This window comes from Erpetoichthys calabaricus, chromosome 2 (genome assembly GCF_900747795.2).
Source record: "Erpetoichthys calabaricus chromosome 2, fErpCal1.3, whole genome shotgun sequence".
NCBI classification, from domain to species: Eukaryota; Metazoa; Chordata; class Cladistia; order Polypteriformes; family Polypteridae; genus Erpetoichthys; species Erpetoichthys calabaricus.
Genome location: NC_041395.2, coordinates 88,268,246 through 88,290,329, shown reverse-complemented (window position 1 = coordinate 88,290,329; position 22,084 = coordinate 88,268,246). Strand labels below are relative to the sequence as shown.

The 22,084-nt window shown below is 35.5% G+C and overlaps 1 protein-coding gene across 1 annotated transcript in view; it reads left to right on the top strand.

Moving 5' to 3' along the window:
• Window positions 1-22,084, top strand: part of LOC114646078 (sorting nexin-27-like) — a 167,545-nt gene that overhangs the window by 58,519 nt on the left and 86,942 nt on the right. Inside the window, 4 exon segments of the mRNA XM_051923278.1 lie at window positions 13,446-13,677; window positions 15,178-15,370; window positions 17,962-18,026; window positions 19,460-19,561. Coding sequence (XP_051779238.1) covers window positions 13,446-13,677; window positions 15,178-15,370; window positions 17,962-18,026; window positions 19,460-19,561 — 592 coding nt within the window.

Genomic DNA, 22,084 nt, shown 5'->3' with positions numbered 1-22,084 from the left:
TTCTCAAAAGGGAGTTGTGCAGGATTGAACTTGTGACCTTTTGATTCCCAGTCAGCAACTGATACTGTTGCGCCACGGGGCCATTGTATTGAAGGAGTGTCAATGCTTTTTTTTTTTTTTCTGCAGTTATATTTTTGAATAAAAGCACACTTGTTCTGTTATATTTGTACCTTTCGTAAAAGTGTTTCTTTGATATTTGGACATCAGGCTTCATACATTATATAGTTTATGCCTACATTTTGTCATTTACTACTAGAATATGAAAAACGTTTCTGTTTTAAAAATGTGTTTACACAGATTACTGTAGAAACAGAACATACATGAAACGCGTGTGTTCCAAATAACGATCTATTATTTCCACACTAAAACTCCACTTCACTCCCAGATAATCAATCAAGGCATGAGCTGGGAGAAGTTCGTGCACATTCTAAGTCGGTGGGTGGATGGAATAGTCTGTTGTTTGCAGTTTGTCTTTATCTGCACATCTAGAAGACAAAAGACGATGGCGGAGAGGTACGAATGGATTTAAGAAGCGATTTAAGGTGGGACAGATCTACGAGTTTTTTCGTAGGCTCTGGTAATTCTAGTGTTAGACATCAGTGTTAGTAATTGATATTTTCTGGGTTCAGTGATCTTCTTTAGGTCAATTGTTCATACTTGGGAAGTGGTTTTTAATAGCAAATGGGATTTTAATTTCAGTGCATGATTGTGGGTACCTAGCAGAACTTTAGTTAGTCCCACCCATGCATCTTTTGTAATGTGAAAATTTCCCACACATTTCTTGAAATTAATCTCTCCAGTAGCTGCTAGTTTATATTCGCCTGTGCTTCTCCCCTATTAGATGAGAATGTTAAACAGTAACCTATTAATAGTAGCATATTAAACAGTCTATTTGCATCAAAACAATTGGTGGTTACGTAGAGACACATTTTGACACTCGTATTTGTAAACAAAAGCATATGTTTACATTCAACATGAAAGCTTTCCAAAGAAGCTCAGCTAAAAGTGGTCTGATAGGTGAAAGTAAAATCTTCTGAAGAAAGAGGAGAACTTCTTCCTGATAATCTAAAAAGCATTAAATACATGCACAGTTTAAAAACCTGGGAAAAGATTGGCAGCGTGAAAAAGTCACTCTGTCATGGGCAGATGTACAAAGTAAACTCCACAAAGTACAGGTTGAGCGTTCTAAATCCGACATTACTGGGACCAGAAGTTATGTCAATATTTTCATCCATCCATCCATCCATCCATTTTCCAACCTGCTGAATCCAAACACAGGGTCACGGGGGTCTGCTGGAGCCAATCCCAGCCAACACAGGGCACAAGGCAGGAACCAATCCTGGGCAGGGTGCCAACCCACCGCAGGACACACACAAACACACCCACACACCAAGCACACAGTAGGGCCAATGTAGAATCGCCAATCCACCTAACCTGCATGTCTTTGGACTGTGGGAGGAAACCGGAGCACCCGGAGGAAACCCACGCAGACACGGGGAGAACATGCAAACTCCACGCAGGGAGGACCCGGGAAGCGAACCCAGGTCCCCAGATCTCTCAACTGCGAGGCAGCAGCGCTACCCACTGCGCCACCGTGCCGCCCTTCAATATTTTCAGATTTTTTTAATATTTGCATATACATTATGAAATATCGTGGGACAACAAGTATGGAAATGCAGCCAAACCAGCTAAATGATGACTCTTACATATTCTAATTCACAGAACTCAGCCATTACTGTAGTGACTTCTTCATGGGTAAAGGAAATGAAGACACAAGAGCCAGAGAAAAAAAAAAAGAAAAGATAAAGAACAGTTTATTAGGGTAAGAGGTTCAAAATAAGGGAGTCAAGCGTAGTGGGGGACAGAACTGGTTCAGAAGAAATGGCAAACTAAATTATATACACTCTTCCCCAATGTTCTGGCTGAGGGGAACACCTTCACCAAGATGTGTTGGCTACACTTAACTCTTGTTTGAAAACCCATAATACACGGCAAACTAAAATGAGACTTTTTCTCCATTCGCTGTCACTCATAATGTTCATCCAGCTACAGTTGTCGCTTTCCCTTTTGCATACCTCTCTGGGTGAGTCTGGTAGCTCTGCGCTCATTGGTTCAAACATACTAAACCTGAAAAGTTTGGCTTTTTTGTTTTTGCTGTCAGTTTATATCAGCTACTTGTTGTCTTTCTCAGAGAACTGGCTGAAAAGTAAGGAATATCTCAGCCAAGCTTCACGCCATCAGGCCCACCGTGCTTGAAGCCATTAACCAACTAACCAAGATGCTACATTCAGTTTTCATACATTGTGGTTGTAAATACATAAAACATAAAATGTTTTTGGCAACATAAAAAGACAATTTGCAATAGTGACATTTTATGAATCCCTTGAATGCAGAGGAGAAGCACTACAATTAATGTTCCCTCTAATTATTATTATTATTATTATTAAACTGTGCAGCAATACTGCACATCACTTTTGAACGGCCATACAGGTGTTATGTCGCTTCACAGAGAACAAAGCTTGTCAACTGCATTTCATTGCTTAGTTACCTCCAATGCTTCACTGGAGTTTCCGATCCCCAAGACTGCCTGATAGTTGATTGTGTGTTCTTTCCTCCCTGCACTGAATGTTACGTGCGATATCCCAGCCCATGGAATGTTCATAGTGTATCTAAGCTTCACAGGGGACACACTACAAGATGATTCAGATTTATAAAGGTAAATTGTACAAAAATGTGTACATGCCAGGTTTTTTAAAAAGTTTTATTTTTTTGCACATTTCATGTTCTTTGTTCTGATGCTTATTTTTACATTCAAATACAAGCAAAGTTTTTTAAAAGTGACCCCCAGCATGGAATTTTCTACTTGTAACATCATTGTGACACTTAAAAAGTTTTGAATTTTGCATAGGAATATTTAACTAGTTTATAGCTGTTTTCAAGCATTTGTAGTAATGAATATTTTTGTGAAAATTAAGTAGTTGCAGGGAAAACGAGCAAGCATAGACATTTTCTTGCTTCATCATTTCCTTCTGTGTTTCTAGCATTTCAAGTCTTGACAAAGAGAAGCATGTCAATAGCATATTGTTGCCCTATGCTCAATTTTATGAAGGTTTCATCAGTCTATTAAAATTTCTTACAATTGGTCACTTGCATTTTTTCTAGCAAACTGTGGTTTAGGTTTTATTATTTTTACTGTCCTAAAAAGCCTGTATCTATTAACACTTTATCAATTATTGATGTTAGCACCATTTCTGTCATTAGTCTTTGAAAATGTACCGTTTCCACATGCCTCTTGGTGGCCACATGACTGGTATCCGTTTATAAGTTTGTATTTTTTGTCATTCATACTGTTAACTGTTTCTTTTGCCATTTTATACTTTTTTTTGTACTTGAGTATTTTAGTTCTTTAGAGTGCATCTTATACTGTTATATTTTCAATATTCCTTTTTGAGATGCCATTTTAGTACTAACATACCTAAGACTGGCAGTATTGAACTTGTTTATAAGTGTCATAACAAGGATGAGAAAAATTTGTATTTGTAAATACAAGATTGCTTAAATCAAGCATTTTATGGAACACTACCTATACTGTATAGTTTACTTTAATAAAGCAGGAAATCCCACTGCTCTTTCAAAACAAAAAACAATAATCACAGGTTTTTTTTATTTTATACTATTATCATGCTAGTTCATAAAATGTTTCATACATGATTAAAGAATGTGATGTAACTAGAGATAGAAATGTTAATTTCTTATTCACTAGTTGACTTTAGAGGTTATGGTATGGCCAGACGATTTTATTACAATGTAATCAAAAGTGATCACAGTATAGTATAAATTTTGACATAATTTATGTGCATATACTTTTGAGATTTAATCCAGTTTAGGTGCTTCTGTCAGTCTCATTTCATAGGTTAACAGTGGGTAGTTCTACTGTGATGTTTCTTTTCATTTTAATCACTGAAGTAATTCTAAATTATCATCTGTACTGTGCAAAATTATAAAATAAGAACTGAACAACAAGTAAGCAATCATATATTGCACGTGCCTTTTTAAGACACAGAATCTTAGAAAATATGTGTACTGTATAGACTAAATAGTAAAACATGAAATAAGATTGAAGATTTTCTTCCCAATTGCTCTGGTTTCCCATTGAACAAAAACAAACACTTATATGCATGCAACTATCTACATCAAATTACAAATTTATTTTCTATTGGCAGCACAGAATAACTGGCATTGGTTTTTGTAGTATTTTATTTCCTAATTTTTTGCATCACATTATTTTCATCTGCTCTGCCGTTTAATGTTTATAAAATGCATATGTGAGCATTCTACAGAAAGTGTATAAAGAGTGTGATAACTTGAACGAGTGGTGAGTTTGAACTGACCCTATTCACAAGTTAAGTGTTTTAAGTTTTGATGAGAGAGAAACGGTAATTTTCTATCACATCATGCAGCACAAGAAATTTAATGTAACAACCTGAGGTACGGCAGGGGAAGGACTGAAACAAAGACACAAGCTGCTGATTAATATGAAATGATTGTTTAATTGAAATGACCTTTTATTGTTCTTTCAAGAAAGGACCATGATCAGCTCCACTGTTAGCTCATTTAGACCCCGCTCTTCCTCTTCAAAGGGATCGCTGTCCTCATGAGCCTTTATTTCACACCAGATGCCTTCTTTCCTTTGCCGAATCCAAGTTGGACCATCTGACCTGTCGTGCTATTCATCACACCTCCTTTTAAGTTACTTTAGCATGCACGGCTTTGCCCTCCCCACTGCAGAGACTTGTACCCTTTCTGTCACAGGTAGAGCCGCTGTAATAACGACGTAAAATACAAATTTTAACAAAAGTATTCTACTGCTGTCTGATTAATGTGGCCATGATTATTATTATAGCATGCATTCTCTGCAATACATCTGTCTATTTAAATTCACCTGCTGATAAACAAACACACTGTTAGTTTTAGGATATATAGGCTATATACTACGTAATTGCTTGTGAACATTCAAATTTAGCTATAGCAAGATGTGGCCTGTTTGGGCTTTCATCTCCAAAGTTGACGCTATGTCACAAGACAAAACTTTATATGTATGATTTTTATTGCGATTGAGCAAAAGAATTTCTACCAGTTGACATAATTCTACTGGTGTCTTGTTACTACCAGTATACCATACGACCCTAACTAACCCACTTTGGTTAATTTTTAAATGCTATTTGTTTAAAAAATACACACTTTTATATCATACAAACATGCAAGTATACATTTCCTAGAAAAAATTTTAGTTATGCATTAAATGTATAAGAATGTCCCTTAATATTAAGTGCAAACTAATTGCAAATTATCTCTTTACATTATTGAAAAACATTTAGGAATATTATCATGTCCGCATGTTCAAGAGACTGTTTTGTGATCATTCTATTAATTGTTAAGATGGTAGTTGAGAAAACCCACCATGATGGAACCAATGTCCAGATATGTCCAGGTAGCCTTTTGCTACAATTAAGATACATGTTAAGTTACACTGTATGAGCAGAACATGCTAAAGTTCACAAGACTGGTTGAAATATTGGCCACAATATTTTGTCTTGAATATATCCAACTGCTTTGTGTGAGAGTTCCCATGTCTAAATCACAACAATTAGATACTTAGTAAGTCTGTAATTTGTGTATCTCACTGGAATATTTAGTGTCTGTAGTACCATCAGTTTTATTAGTGTAGTCTGAAAATCGTCTGGAAGTGGAATGTTTTTGGCTGTGGCTAGCTGAGTTTTCAGCAGAATGTTTTTCTATACAGTTGGTAACAGTGCTTCTAGGTGCAGTGTGCTACCCTGACTCAAGGTAAACCTGGTTAGTTGCTTGAAGCCTTTGTCAATTACTATGGTGACTGGTAAGATGCCTTATTTATTCATTGTGCACATGCTCTGACTTCCTTTGACTGAGACTAAGCATTAGTTAGTGTTGGTTATTCTTATTATCAAGCTTAACACTAGAATTACCAGAGCCTACGAAAAAAATCGTAGATCCGGCCCACTTTAAATCCCACCACACCTCGCCATCAGCGTCTTTTGTCCTGTAAATGTGCTGATAAAGACAGGCAGCAAGCAGCCTATTATTCCATCCCCCCACCCCCGCAGAATGTGCACAAAGTACTCCCAGCTTATGCCTTGATTATCTGGGAGTGAAGTGCTGGAGTTTTAGAGTGGAAATAATAGATGGTTATTTGGAACAAATGCATTTCATGTGTGTTCCGTTTCTACAATAATCTGTGTAAACACATTGTTAAAACAGGAACGTTTTTCATATGTTAGTAGTAAATGACAAAATGTTGGCATAAACTATATAATGTGTGAAGTCTGAAGTCCAAAGATCAAATAAATATTTTCACAAAATTTGCTGACTTGTAATCAAGAGTCCCCGGTTCGATCCCGACTGACTCCTGTGTTTGCCGTTTTCAGTAGTGAGCGGCTCTTGTTAATATTATGCAGTACACACATACATTTGGTTTGCGTCTGTAACAGACGGTGTACATTTATAGTACTTGTAAAAGTTACAGGTTTTTTTTTTCACTTTTATTTTCTGTCACGATCACGATACATACTACCTACCACCCTAGGGATTTGATGCTGTGATTTTTTATTTGAAACTGGGAATAACTGTAGATGTGAGTGGTGTTTTGAGGCAATGGAACTGGAAATTCTCTGATCTGGAGGGATAAAAGCTGACACACAAACACTGGTGAATCTGCCTTATTGGTATCTCATGGTCACTTGATTTCTTTTTATTCAGTTTTATTGAATGTTCCTGCTCACTCTGAATTAGTATGCACGTTATGGTCTATGATGTCAAAGCCGCACTGACAAAAAAAAAAACAGAGACATAGCTATAAATGATATTTGGAATTATTCATTTTATGACCTGTATAGTACATTTCAGAAAACATTGTGGCACGGATGCAACATTATTCATATTCATTCGCATAACATCTTTTGGTTGTAATCAGTGACCGCGTGCAAACTCAATGTATGTGTTTATTGTATAATATTAACAATAAGAGCAGCTTATCAGCAAATCTCAGTCAGCAAATCTTACCGCTACACGACGGAAGCTGTTGTCTTATCCTTGAACCTTTTGTGAAAGTGTTTATTTGATCTTTGGACTTCAGGCTTCACACATTATATAGTTTATGCCAACATTTTGTCATTTACTACTAAAATATGAAAAACGTTTCTGTTTTAACAATGTGTTTACACAGATTATTGTAGAAACGGAACACACATGAAATGCATTTGTTCCAAATAACGATCTATTATTTCCACTCTAAAACTCCAGCACTTCACTCCCAGATAATCAAGGTATGAGGTGGGAGTACTTTGTGCACGTTCTGTGGTGGTAGGGGGATGGAAAAGCAGGCTGCTTGTCTTTATCAACACATTTACAGGACAAAAGACGCTGACGAAGATGTGCGATGGGATTTAAGGTGGGCCGGATTTACAAGTTTTTTCATAGGCTCTGGTAATTTTAGTGTTAACGTGGTAATACATTGTAGGGGAACAGCTTTTGTGTTTCAGGCGAGTATTACATAGATTGAAAGAAAATGTTGTCGCTCTGTTCAAAATGCTCTCAATCCAAGCCCGATTTAGCACACCTTATTTTTGTTGACAGCATCTATGTTTTTCATAATGTAAAACTATCAGATGTATAACTTAAGTGCTGCTCTTGTATCTATTTAAATTATCAATGTACTGTAAGTAAGTCTGTATCAGTCAAAGCAATACAGCAAGTCAATTAAATTTTCCAATGCTAATTTAAATGTAAAGCAAAATGATTGCAATTACGTAGAGTGAAAGGCACTGTTCACAATGCAGCAGCTGTCATTCTTGTCAGATGGGATGTAGACATCAGTAAGTCTTGCACTATGGTAACCTAACACAAGGGGTGTGTTGGCCATGCAGATCAGGCACTGTCATTCTACCCTCTTATGCTTAAGCAACAGAAAAAACATAAGAGAAGTGTGCAAAGAAACATGCATCTGCTGTCACTGTTGTGATGTTGGGCCTTGCGTTGGTGAATTTTTAAAACCTGTGACATGAAGGATGTGTACTAAATCTGCATCAGTACAGCAGTGGGTCCTAGACATGCATTTCTCACTGTATTTATGTTGACATTATCACAGTTTCATGTTGCTATTACACATAATAGGATTTTTTTTCTTGTTGAAAAAAATTCTAGTTTTTGGCTCATATTTCAAAACTCTATGGAGGTAACTTTCAGAATGAATAATCTACTAGTTTAATCTATATTAGAATTAGCTTTTTCCTGATATTGTTTTGTCATCCTCTACTGCTAAGTTAAACCTTTGAATCTTTAAATTGGCTTTTTTTAGCTATAAGAACCAAATTGAAGCAATCTGGCTATAGTGTGCTCTGTTTTTGTCTATGATGGGGGAATCATTTTGCTTCCCCTATCTTTGCATTAATAAAGTAGAATTTTTTGTAATTGTCTCCTGGAAGGAAGGGTGTCCTTTTCTTCTTTTTTTTTTCTTTTTCTTTTTCTCAAGAAACCACCAGTATAGACTAAAGTTTCTTGTGTAGCCTATACATTAAAAAATTACCAAAGACTCACTTTTCTCTTACAGACGGACAAAAATTAAAGATAAAACATATTTGTGATTGTAGTGTTCTGTGTGGGAGGGTAAGAAACGTCTGTACAATTATAAGAGATTTTTAAAGAAAAGTACTAATTTCAGCTAAATATCAACAGATGGAAGTACCTTTTGGCAGATGGTGAATTCTTGAAATTGGGCATAACAGAGGCGTAGTGGCTGGTTGTTTGTGGAAAGTAATGCTCATTCAGACAGGATGCTCTTTTGGGTTAAGTTTTTTGTGGTGATAGATTATATTTGTTGGTATATGTTTGGATTTCAGCAACATTTTAAACCAGAATCAGATGTGTTTTTCAGTAGCTGTTGCTCAGTAACAGGCTGCTTTATTTATACACAAAGCACCTTATCAGAAATCTATCATCTAGCGTGTTACTATTATTGTATTCTTGTGTGCCTGGGGTACTGTAAAATAGGATTAAAAAACTGTATTGGATGTCGTGTATTTAAAATTTTATATTCATACTCCAAGCAAAGACGTGTCAAACTGAAGCTGATAATTTGAGGTGAAAACTAACACAGTAGAAGCTACTTATAACCTGTTTGCCCATACTTGTAGATCTAGACAATGTGTTTAAGCATGTGTTCTTACTTTTTTAGTTAATTTTTGGTTAGCATATTCAAGTGATGAATTTTTGCTCTAAAACAAAATCTCTTTGAGCATAAAGCAATTTTTGTGGAGTGCCAGAACAAAACAGTTCATATTGGTCCACTCTTCTTCAGCAGTAATTTACTGCTAATCACATTTTACTGTGAGGGTTTATAAGTTGAAATGTTTGTTTTTTTGTGTTTCCCTCTTATATAGCCGTTCTACTGTAAAATCCTTTTCCGCTCTGTTAAAGTCCCCACCCCCCCACCCCCGTGTGAACTAATAGAAGCTGTTTTCAGTACACTGGGCGAGTCTGTTCTCCAACTTTTTTTCTTTCCTTCTTTGGAATAAACATCCTGCTGCCGAGGTAATGGAGAGTCTGTAATGGCTCTGCACCTCTCAATATTCATGGGACCAGCTGCCCCTTTATAGAACTGGAATGTGAAAATTAACCAAGTGCCGTGTAAAAATCCGTGAAGTAGAGCTTGTCTGCCCAAGATCAGAAGCAGACAGCAGGGATCATTTGTTAGGTGCAATTCTGCTAACTCTCTTTCAGGGTTACACTGAAACATTCTGCAAATGTCATATGTACACCATGCACGTGCTGTTTCATTCAGTTAGACTTTACAGGTATATAAGCTTGTCCTTATGTAATTGTATCTCTTGCCAAAGTTACTGTAGGTTCCAGGCACAGCCTCTTTCCCTCTTCCTGTCCTTTTTCAGATTACTTAAGATCATTACAATTGGTTATCCTCTTTGTCTTTTTTTAATAAATAAGATTTTTTCCTCTCTTTCAATTTTATTCTTGCTCTTTTAATAATGGACATCCTCAGTCCTTCAGAGAAGCTGCAATGTTTACATATTTAAAGACAAGCCATTATATTGTACTTTCCCGACTCTTTCTAGTATAATCTGTGTTTATCCTTGTTTCAGAAATTGAAAACTGTATTATTGTATTATTTTAACAGCACTGTGATCAGATAATGTTATTTTATGTGGACATAAAATTTATGTCTGCCTAAAAGCATTGTATAGCTTGTGTTTTTTTGGGGTGAAATTGGGTTTGCTAGTTTGTATAATGTTGCCTGTCATGATTGGGCTGTGTAGATGTTATAAAACAGACTATTTCACAGTTGCATTTGTATAAACATAAAATAGCATTGCTGAATTTTGCATTTACCCATCTGTAATGCAAGTGCAGTATGGGCCTGAGCAGCATTCAGCCTTCGTGAAAATGAAAGGTTTGACAAACCGGAGGAAGTCATGTGTATGCTTTCTTTCATAAGCACATTTAGTTTAGTTTCTCTGAGCACTATCACTGAAAATGAAAAGCTGACCTTTTGTTTAATGCTTGAGTGTGGGGTTGCCGAGTAGAAGAGATTTATTCTTTTCATGTGTTTTAGATTTTATTACTCATTCTTTAAAAGTGAGACATTATCTATTCAGAATTAAAAGAAAAGTTGCACCTGACTTCTTAATATTTTTTTCCCCAATTATTAGGCAAGGGTCATTTATTGTACATTTATTCTTACTAAAGTGCCTTGGGAGCCACTGTAAGTGAATTATCAAGATAAGGTACACCGTTTTAAAAATAATGGTATGCTTTAATATGAAATAATGATCCACCTTATTCTTTTATGTTTTGTGGTCTCTGCTGTGATGTCATCTTTGCCATTCTAGTATTTGGTCCAGTTCAAAAAGCTGCCTTTTTCATAAGCAAAGTTTTTACAGGTATACTAATACTCACAATCTCTCTCACAGGAAAAATTTTAGGAAATTTGAGATTCTATGTACAGTGGTACAAAGTTAGAACTGGGACTTCCATATTCAGTAGTTGATACTTTTTTTTTTTTTTTTTTTTAATTTTATTGTAATCATACAAAAGATCAATTTTTACAAAAAATAGGATTGAAAAGCAAGTCGACCCCCACTCCTGAGAGAAAGAGCATGGCCAACGGGGTAAAACTTAAATTGATGAGTTTAATAGGCCAGTAGAGATGAATGGAGAGGAAAAAGAAATGCGGAGATAATTACTTCCTCGGTGCTTTAAGGGTTTATTCTAAAATTTTATTGATTATATCCTGCCAGGTTTAAAAAAAATTCTGTAGAGATCCTCTAACTGAATATTTGATTTTTTCCAATTTCAAATAGTACAAAACATTGGTTACCCACTGACTTAAAAGAGGAGAGTTAGGAGTCTTCCAGTTTAGCAAAATAAGTCTGCGTTATAAAGTGGAGTGAATGCAATCACCGTTTGTTTGTCTTTCTCCAATTTAAACCCATCTGGAAGAACACCAAACACAGATGTTAATGGGTTAGGAGGGATTGTGACACCGAGGCTGTCTGAGAGGCACTTAAAAATTTTGGTCCAAAATGATGTTAATTTGGCGCAGGCCCAAAACATGTGACCAGTATTGAGCAGTATTTTTTCCAGCATGGACGAGGGTGCAGGTTCTGTTTAACAAAGTTCCTAATTTGAAGATAGTGAAAGAAATGTGTAGCTGGAAAGTTAAATTTGGAATGTAATTGTTTGTAGGATGCAAAGATATTGTCTATATAAAGATCTCTGAGCAATTTAATCCCAAATTTTTTCCAGATATTAAAAACTGCATATGTTTGCGAGGGTTGAAAGAGGTGGTTCTCTTGCAGAGGTGCCACAGATAGAAGCTTCTCCATCTTAAAATGCTTTCTACATTGATTCCATATTCTGAATTTGTAAAGCACAATTGGGTTACAGTAATCCCTCGCTATATCGCGCTTCGCCTTTCGCGGCTTCACTGTATCACGGATTTTATATGTAAGCATATTTAAATATATATCGCAGATTTTTTTGCTGGTTCGTGGATTTCTGCGGACATGGGTCTTTTAATTTCTGATACATGCTTCCTCAGTTGGTTTGCCCAGTTGATTTCATACAAGGGACACTATTGGCAGATGGCTGAGAAGCTACCCAACTTACTTTTCTCTCTCTCTCTCTCTCTCTTGCGCTGACTTTCTCTGATCCTGACATAGGGGGATTGAGCAGGGGGGGCTGTTCGCACACCTAGACGATACGGACGCTCGTCTAAAAATGCTGAAAGATTATCTTCACGTTGCTACCTTCTGTGCAGCTGCTTCGTGAAGCGACATGCTGCACGGTGCTTCGCATATTTAAAAGCTCGAAGGGCACCTGTTGATTTTAGATTGTTTGTTTTTCTCTGTCTGTCTCTGTCTCTGTCTCTCTCTCTTTCTCTGCTCCTGACGGAGGGGTTGTGAGCTGCCGCCTTCAACAGCTTTGTGCGGCGGTGCTTTGCATACTTAAAAGCCAAACAGCCCTATTGATTTGTTTGCTTTTCTCTTTCTTTCTGACAGTCTGTGCTCCAGACGCGCACTCCTTTGAAGAGGAAAATATGTTTGCATTCTTTTAATTGTGAGACGGAACTGTCATCTCTGTCTTGTCATGGAGCACAGTTTAAACTTTTGAAAAAGAGACAAATGTTTGTTTGCAGTATTTGAATAACGTTCCTGTCTCTCTACAACCTCCTGTGTTTCTGCGCAAATCTGTGACCCAAGCATGACAATATAAAAATAACCATATAAACATATGGTTTCTACTTCGCGGATTTTCTTATTTCGCGGGTGGCTCTGGAACACAACCCCCGCGATGGAGGAGGGATTACTGTATTAGTATATTGCCGATACCTTGCATTTATTGGGGCACAAAGCAGAGAATATAAAGAAGTACTGCAGGATTTTACTTCTATTGCGGACCAGGTCTGTGTATGTTCAACTATTTGTGTCCAGGTTTTTATAGCTTGTATATATAGCTTTGCTGCCCAGTAATAAAACTGAAAGTTAGGTAGAGCCATGCCGCCTTCTGCCTTAGGTCTTTGTAGGGTCGCTCTTTGGATACGTGGATGTTTTGAGTTCCAAATAAATGAGGTTATTGTTGAATCTAATTGCTTAAAAAATGATTTATTGATGTATATTGGAATATTTTGAAATAAAAAAAGAAGCTTAGGAAGAATATTCATCTTAACAATGTTAATTCTTCTAGCTAGAGTGAGATGAAGAGTTGACCATCTATGCAAGTCTTATTTCATTTTTTCCATAGAGACGGCAAAATTTTGTTGATAAAGAGCTTCGTGTTTACTTGTGATGTAAGTTGATACTTCTAAAATGATTTCTGCTTTTTGATTTGCTTTACAGGAATGGTGTAAACGTGGAAGGTGCAACCCATAAGCAAGTAGTGGACTTAATCCGTGCTGGAGAAAAAGAGCTTCTGCTAACTGTCCTGTCAGTACCACAACACGAAGCAGATAGTTTAGATCCTGGGGATGATTCATCTGGCCAGTCCTTTTACGACTACACTGAGAAACAGGCTGTGCCCATTTCTATTCCCACATACAAGCATGTTGAGCAAAATGGAGAAAAATTTGTGGTTAGTGGATTTTTAAAATGTAACTTGCATGTCCATGCCTTACATTTGTCATACGTGAATTTTCATTGTTCAGATATTTAAGTGGGCATGATTAGACTTAAATCATTGGCATTAAACAAGAAATAGCAGCAAAAACATGGATTGTGTAATCAAAATATGTTTTACATGATGAACTCATTATTCTTGTGAAAGCTTTCTTTCAAAAAGTATTCTATTTCAATTATTTTGTTATAGATTAGAAATTCTTTTTTATTTCCCAAAGGGAAATTCAAGTATTTTAATAAATATTTAGTAATAAAGTAGTACAGTACATGTAAAATTCCATAATATTTTTATTGTTCCCAAAGTAAGAACATTTAAGCTATTTAAAAGACGAAAGAGGATGTTTCCTATTAGCAATAGAGAAGACAAAAGTAAACATCTCAGATAACATACCTAGAAAAAAATGAACATCTGGTATTTTTGTATGTGAATATTCAATGTATGTGGCTACCCGCTTACCCATTTTGTTTGTGGGTATTCTACTGTATAATACAGTATGGTATCACATAGCAAACTAGCTAATAGTACTTTTAATAGCCTTCTAGAATAGAGTGGCTGATCTGATTATGGTTTGGTTTTTTTTTATTTATTTTTTTTAAAGCTTTCAGTACAGTGTTATATTCTTAGTCCTTTTACTGGAGACGCACCATACCTATTAGACATCCTTTCAATAGCTTCTTATCATTGTATAATTAACATATTGAAGGTTCTTATTTGTTACCAAGTCTTAAACCTTTGGCTAGCGGCCTACCTCTTCAGCATTATATGTGCAGTTGTATGCAGCATTCCAAATCATAATAGAGCAGGAAAGAACTACTGTTGAGAAGGTGTCTAATCTGAATTTGTACAGAATAGCAGGCAATGATAAAAACAGCCACTCAAGAGACTGTGACTTACAGATGGGACTGTAAATACTGTAGATATTTGACATTTCAATTGATCAGGTGAGGCACAGTTATTTTCTGGAAAGATTTATTTTCTTAAAGATTTCGATATAAACCTGGTACCTTTTGGATGTTGATAACTCCGAAAGTACTTGAGAAAGGATTTTTAAAAATATGTATTACTTTGGGCATTTATAATCAATATAATCATTTATAATCCAGTCTAGCAGACTGGATGCATCTCTGAGTCTAGGCTTGCATTGAACTGATCATTGAGGAACTGGACTACCGCACAAAACAGAATTGGAGGCAAAAGCAAAACTTGCTGGCTAAATGCTAGTTATTTAGTGTGAAAGGAAGCATGCATTGCCCACAACTGAATAAATAATTATTCAAAGACTTAAAGCATAGAAAGCAATAAAATTTTTTCATTTTTGCAGTCATTTGTATAGGCTTTTTTTTTTATTCTGTCATTATAAAGTTAACTTGATAAGGAATGTGAGTGCTTATTTTTTTTTGTGTTTATCGTCTGCCTTAAGTAGCAGTAATACACTTTTTACCCCCCTCATAACAGGTATATAACATATACATGGCGGGTCGGCAATTGTGTTCAAAGCGGTACCGTGAATTTTCTATTCTGCATCAAAACCTGAAGAGAGAGTTTACCAATTTCACCTTCCCAAGGTTGCCAGGCAAGTGGCCCTTCTCCCTTTCTGAGCAGCAGTTGGATGCGCGTCGACGTGGTCTAGAAGAATACCTGGAGAAAGGTAGGATCAGTTGAACACTAGAAGCTGACTTTTTGAGATTTGTTTTAAAATAAAACGATTCATTAATATTAACTCATATGATTGCTAACTGCCTAAGCAAATACTCTATATGATATGAGCTGCATCTTGGTTTACAGTATGTTGTTTTTGCATGTTTAAACATTTTCATTTGCTTTTTATATACAGTAGCCATCAATTGATAAACTATTTCTTTTAACATCTGGATACAATTAAAAGCAGAAGCTGTGTCACTGACTGGCTGAGATCCTTACTCACTTTATGATTATTCTCTATCTGAACATGTTTAAAAATCAGTGGATAAATATTGTTAATGTGCGTTCTTATTTAAAATTTGCTGATTATTGTAAGCATAACAATGCTAGTTTATGAGCCCAGAGATTGATGAATTAAAATGAACATGTTGTACTATCCTAGAATATGAAAAAGATGCATCATTCAGACAGTAGCATTAGAAAGTAAAGGCAGATTTTAATTCTGTTATTAGTATTTTAAGTCCAAAAATAAAATAAAAAAAAAAAAACACTAAGGAATGTTATAGATATGCAACATTAAGTTTTATTCTCCATTATTACGTGTCCATATTTCTGTATTTTGCTTTGCAGGGGTTGAGTAACTGCCAAACTTCCAGTGCCTGAGTAACTGTAGTGCTTTGATTTCATAGTGGAAGATTTTTTCCATCCTTTTTTACTTAATAACTTTGTCCCTTCTATAAAACACGTGAAGAGCATTTCCTTATCTTGTCACCTCAGAAGACCATTGTTGTTGTTTCTTTACCTCTGAGATAGTTTAGAAAAGTTTTCTTCAATAAGCAGTTTCAAAATATTGACACCTGTCCTGTAAGCATGCAGTGTAACTTGACCGTCATTAATGTATGAAATGCTATGGAGGGGGCTAAAATTTATCTTCCTTGCATACCTGACTACTTTTCTTCCTTATAAACATGCATGACTGCTGAGATGATCTGTACCTGAAACCTAATAGCAGACTTTATTCTCCTTTGTGGCATCTGTTCTCGGTGTTCTCCGTGTGTGTGTGATTTTTTTATTTTTTTTAAACTGCATCTTGTATGTCAACATTCATGTTCAGCTAATCTCTCACTTCCCCGTTGCTTTCAAAATGAATCATTCCCTGTTTAATTTGTAGTTACAGAACATTGGGACATGGTTTCATTTATTTTCTGGGAAACAATCTGGTGTGCACTGCTTACTCTAGCCTGAGCACCAGATACTTTGTTGCACCAGGTAATATTACATGCACATCGTATATGTTGAGAAGACCACCAAATACCATCGCTTGCAACTGTACATCTTTTTCTGTGAACAGAACATACTGCTTAACACTTTGATGTTATGCACCCAGTTACACTCTACAAAAATAGATATTTGGAAATTTATAAAAGTATATATTTAAACCCAGGTCATTGGCTTCGTGAAGCAGTAGTGCTAAGCACTGCACCACTGTGTAGAAAAAATGTAATTAATTTAGTTAGCTAACTACTTGCTGCTACAGTACTTAGTAGTTCACAACCAATTTCTTATTCACACAAATTACAGGAACAGTTCATATTTCACAATTGGATTGCATGTGAATTTTGGTATTTGGTGCTCATCTCAAGCTATGTGATGCACGTGTGATATTACCTGGTATGTCCTTAAAGTATGCAGTGGGCACAAGTTATTTTTCCAGAAAAAAAAATATTGCACCATGTCTTATGGGCTGTGTACATAATACTTTAGTCTCAGACTTCAACTTTATTTTCTATTGTTCATTTTTTGAATTCTTATAACATTGGTCATGATCCTGTCAAGAAATAGCCCACCAAAACAAAAAACAATGCAAGATTGCATATATTTGGTTTTTAATTTAAATAACTGTGCTGATGTGGACATGGCCAGTATCAAGGTTTCTGCCTCTTTTGACAGACACCTTTGCTTAATTGTGCTTACGCCGCAGCACCTTCTCCAGGTGTCTGACTGGTGCACTATGACAAGCAAAGTATCCTCATGCACAAGCTTTTTGAAAATAAATACTCCCACTGATTCATTTGTTCAACATTGCTAAGACTCTCCTCTTAATATGTCAGCTTTACACTTTAAAAATGAACATTAATGTTAAAAATGAACATTAATGTACTGCATGTCTGCATTTGTTTCTGTTGACCCTGATTCTCAGTTAAATTCCTTTGACATCAGTATTGCGGGTCTGAAACTTTCCTGCTATTATACATCTCTCCTTTTTTGCCCTTCAGCTACACCTTTCTTCTAAACAATGAAATGCAGCTTATACTGATGTATCAATATAGGCATAACAAAACAAATTAAATATGTTGATAATGTGATTAGTTACATCATGAAATGATATGTGATGCAGCTGAATGTGAAAGGTGTTATATTGCATAAAGATTGACTAATTCAATATAACATTTACAATTGTGAAAGCTAGAGTTGTTTTGGCTTTTATTTCGAAGAATTGTTTGTGGTCCTTCTGAGAAATTTAGTTCTCTGTATTGTAGTACTTCACGGCCTACATACTGGTTGTATCTAATGTTGTTGTTTTTACTCATGTTGCAGTTTGTTCTGTACGGGTGATTGGAGAAAGTGACATCATGCAGGAGTTTCTTTCAGAGTCTGATGAGGTAAAACATTTTTCATTACAAAAGACAAGAAAACATTTTTCACCAGTTCATTGAGTGTCATTATTTGTGCCAATAAAATAATGACTAAACATACAGTACATGTTACAATGTGTTTTTTTTTTTATATATACACACTAAGATGTTAAAGCAGCCAAAAACAAATTAACAAAAAATTATTAATTCTGTTTACATACTGTAAAAAAATCTTTTTCATATCAGAAAGTACATTGAAAATACCAGGTGTTGTTTCAGCCTTGATCTGTGTATATTATGAAATATAATACAGGTTCAGAGTTCCTAATCTCAAATTCCAAAATCTGAATCTTTTTGTGCACCAACATGACACCACAAGTGGAAAGTTCCACACACAACCTCATTTGCCCATATGGAGCTCTGACCAATGTTCCCAGTAATTTGAATTACATATGAATTGGGTGGGGGGGGGGGGGGGGAATGGGGTGAGGGTGTGTTTGAGGGAGTTTTGGGAGCCATGGGCACATTACCAAAGGTTGAAAGGCATGGTAACAGCTACTCAACACATCTAAACGTCTGCACAGCTGGGGAGAGAGCAGCATGATAACACCTGCACGTCGGTTCAAAAGTGCTTCATGGCACACTGGAAAATGCAGTCCAGGAAGCTTAGAATGAACAGCTGGTGCGAGTCTGTTATTGACCATCGTCACTGCCACACCTACGTACATTACTCATTGTGTTTTTTCCTTATTCTCGATGTCCAGTAACCTTTTAATCAAAACACAGGTGGAGGTTAAAAGCTTACAGTTGTTTGTTGCAACTTAATAGTTGATATGGGTATTCTACTGATTCTACTGTACACAAAACTTTGTTTCATGCACAAAATTATTAAAAATCTTGTATTAAAATTACCTTAAGACTATGTGTATGTAAAACATAAATTGTATGTTTAGACTTGGTTCACATCCCCAAGATGCCTTATTATGTATATACAAATATTCCAAAAATCTGAAATACGCCTTGTGCTAGGCATTTCAGATTAGGGATGCTCAACCTGTAGTATATACTGTATGAAAAGTAAATAACACTTTTAATGCTAAGCATTAACAGCTTTCATCGCTTTTACATCTTGTAGAAGGTTTGTACTCATGTGGAACTGTTTTTTTTACGCCAGTATTTTTTTTAAACGCTTAGTTGTACTTATTTATAAAATGGTATAAAACACAGATTTGGCTTATTCCTATACAAAGCTTTACTGTTTTGTTATATTTTTCTGTCTCCCTTTCTCAAAAATAATTTTTTATTTGGGTTGAATTGTTTCTATTGTTGAAAGTTTAAGTTTTTAAAGTACACACCATTTTATTTTCAAAATAGAATTTTCAGTTGTTTGACTTTGTAAACTGTTCATAATTTGTTTGATTTTAATACCTTAAATTGATCCGTCATTTTCTTACTTTTAGAATTATAATGGAGTATCAGATGTTGAACTTCGAATAGCACTACCAGATAAAACAACCATTACAGTCAGAGTGAAGAACAGCACCACAGACCAGGTCTATCAGGTATGTAAATTGACTGCTGCTTGTTAAAAATTTTGGTATACAGCTGTGCATTCTGACCTTTGTGTAAAAGCAATATCTAAACAATTGATTTCTCTTGGTAGGCTGTTTTTTTTCTTATTATATGATTATGAATTGATTTAAGCAAATCTGCGAATAGTATAATAAAATCTAGACATACAGAATCATTTAAGAATTTCGTCTTTGTGTATGTTTTCATGTTAAAGGTTGCAGGGCAAAAACCTCATTATGGGGACAAAAAAATTAGTGTCATGCCACTTTAGCCCATATTACTTTTCTGTCAGTGTTACACCATTACTGTAAAATTGTTTAAGCAAAACCTTATTTCCACCAGAAGACAGGATCTGTATCAATAAATTATAGATAAATTTAGAGAAATGATAAAGAAAAATGTTAGAATAAGTTCCTGTGCTTTAAAAAAAAAAAAAACTGAACTACATGGTCCATTGGCTAAGTTAATTAGGTATGTTTTAACCAACTGCAAAAATAAGAATCAGAACAGTTTGTGAAACCATTTTGCTGTGTTGACATGCTCTCAAAGAGATAGTACATCCAACTTGCCAAGTTGGAAATTCTACATGAATGCTCTACCAACTGGGAAATGTATGTCGGACAATACAAAGCTTCCTGAAAAATCTCAAGTTGCAACGTAACGCTGACCTTTCACCTTAGTCAATTGTTTAAATTTAACTATATAGTCTGATCACCGAGAAATGCAATTTTTTGGTCGAATTGCATTTGGAGCGAAGTGATACACATTAAATATGTTTATTTTGATTTTTATTTCCATATAAAATGCTGCTTATTTTTCTCTAATTTTTTTGGGCAGATCAAGTAACAAATCAACAGCTAACTCGCATTTCATTGAATAGTCCATATGAAAACACTATAGTCTGGGTGCAAATGAATGCAGCATTTATTCTATTAAGAGAGGAAACCTTGTCTAAAAAGACCAGAGAAGACCTCAGCATGAAGCTTTAAGGTGCTTTGCCTGTAGATGTTTTTAAAATCATAGGAAATTTTTTATTTTAGAATTTTTCAATATAATGTAACACTGTCTTCTGAAGAAGAAATTTTAAAACTACCTGGCACAGTAGAAACACTTAACACTACATATCACTAAACTCGCCATATCCTTGTGGTCAAACATATTAGTGGAGTTATCTTTGTTTATCTTACTTAATTATGGCTATTTTGCCCATGGATCTAAATGTCATTGAGGGAGCTGTAAACATAAAGCCTTAAAAGAATATTTCAGACAAGACTCTCTGGGCCCGTATCAATTGAAATTGAGCTAAAAGTGGAACTTCTAACATGAAAATCCTTCTAAACATTACAGAAAATTTGCCAAGTATGAAAGGGAAGATATTTAGTATTTTAGAATGACAAAGTTAAAGCCTCTGTGGCTAGAATTAATGTTAGCAGTTCTGGCAAGACAGATTTTGAAAAAAATTGCTAAAAACAAATGTGAGAATTACATTACTAACCATAAGTAAGTTTTTTCAATGATATTAGTTATTGCCTATTTAATTTTTGTCCTTTCTGGGGGCATGCCAACTAAAACTTTTGGGATATGGTTCTTAGAAGTGTTTACATAGGCAGCCCAAATGAGAATACAAAGCTTGCAGGCCTAATAACTCCTATTTTATGATGTAATAACTTAGTAGCCTCACCCATTATGATTTTATTGTTCTAAGGCATTGTTAGAAATAAGCCCCAGTAAGTTTCCATAAATTTATTTACTCGAGATTGATTCTTTTAAGGGAACAGAGAAGTTAACCAAGCTGTAAACTCTACAGTTACTTTTGAAAGGAATAAAGAAAATAGTGTTGAAGGGTAACTTCAGGAGTGTTGGTTTTTTTGAATTGCCATTATAGACTATGTATGAGCACAGGCTCTTCTAACCATCTACTGCCTTTTTAGCAAATAGAGGCTCTGAAGTCAGAAATGCATGGATGCATCAGAGTTTGATAATGCTTACAAATTATCAACTTGGCTTTAGTGAAGTGTAGCTCCCTTACTTCAGTCTCTGGACACACTATGAATACAAGGAAGAAAGTCTTAAGTAGAATTCTGTAGTTGTGACTCAGTCCAAATGGAGGAAGAAAGTCTTGCCTTACTGTTTGCATGTCTTATCAGTGGCCAATAGGACATTTTGCAAGCTTCAGCCAGCTGTTTTATCCATCTGTCAAACAGAAGCAGGCCCAGTAGATTCTTGGGATTTTTACTTTCTTTTAATGAGAAATTGCCAAGTTGCCTTTCCCAGGATGCTCAGTTTGGGTGTTATTCTCACATGACTTTGACCCAGCAATTTACTAGTAAATTACTGGTATAGCCTGCATCAATTGCATTCATGTTGCTTCTCTTTTAATAACAACTTTCCCTGTACCCCTTGACAATTACAGAACACAATTCACTAACATTTATATACTAAGAACTGTAAATTGATATATGGAAGTAAGTGAAGACAGGACAGACGTTTGTCTCCATTTGTCATATAATAAA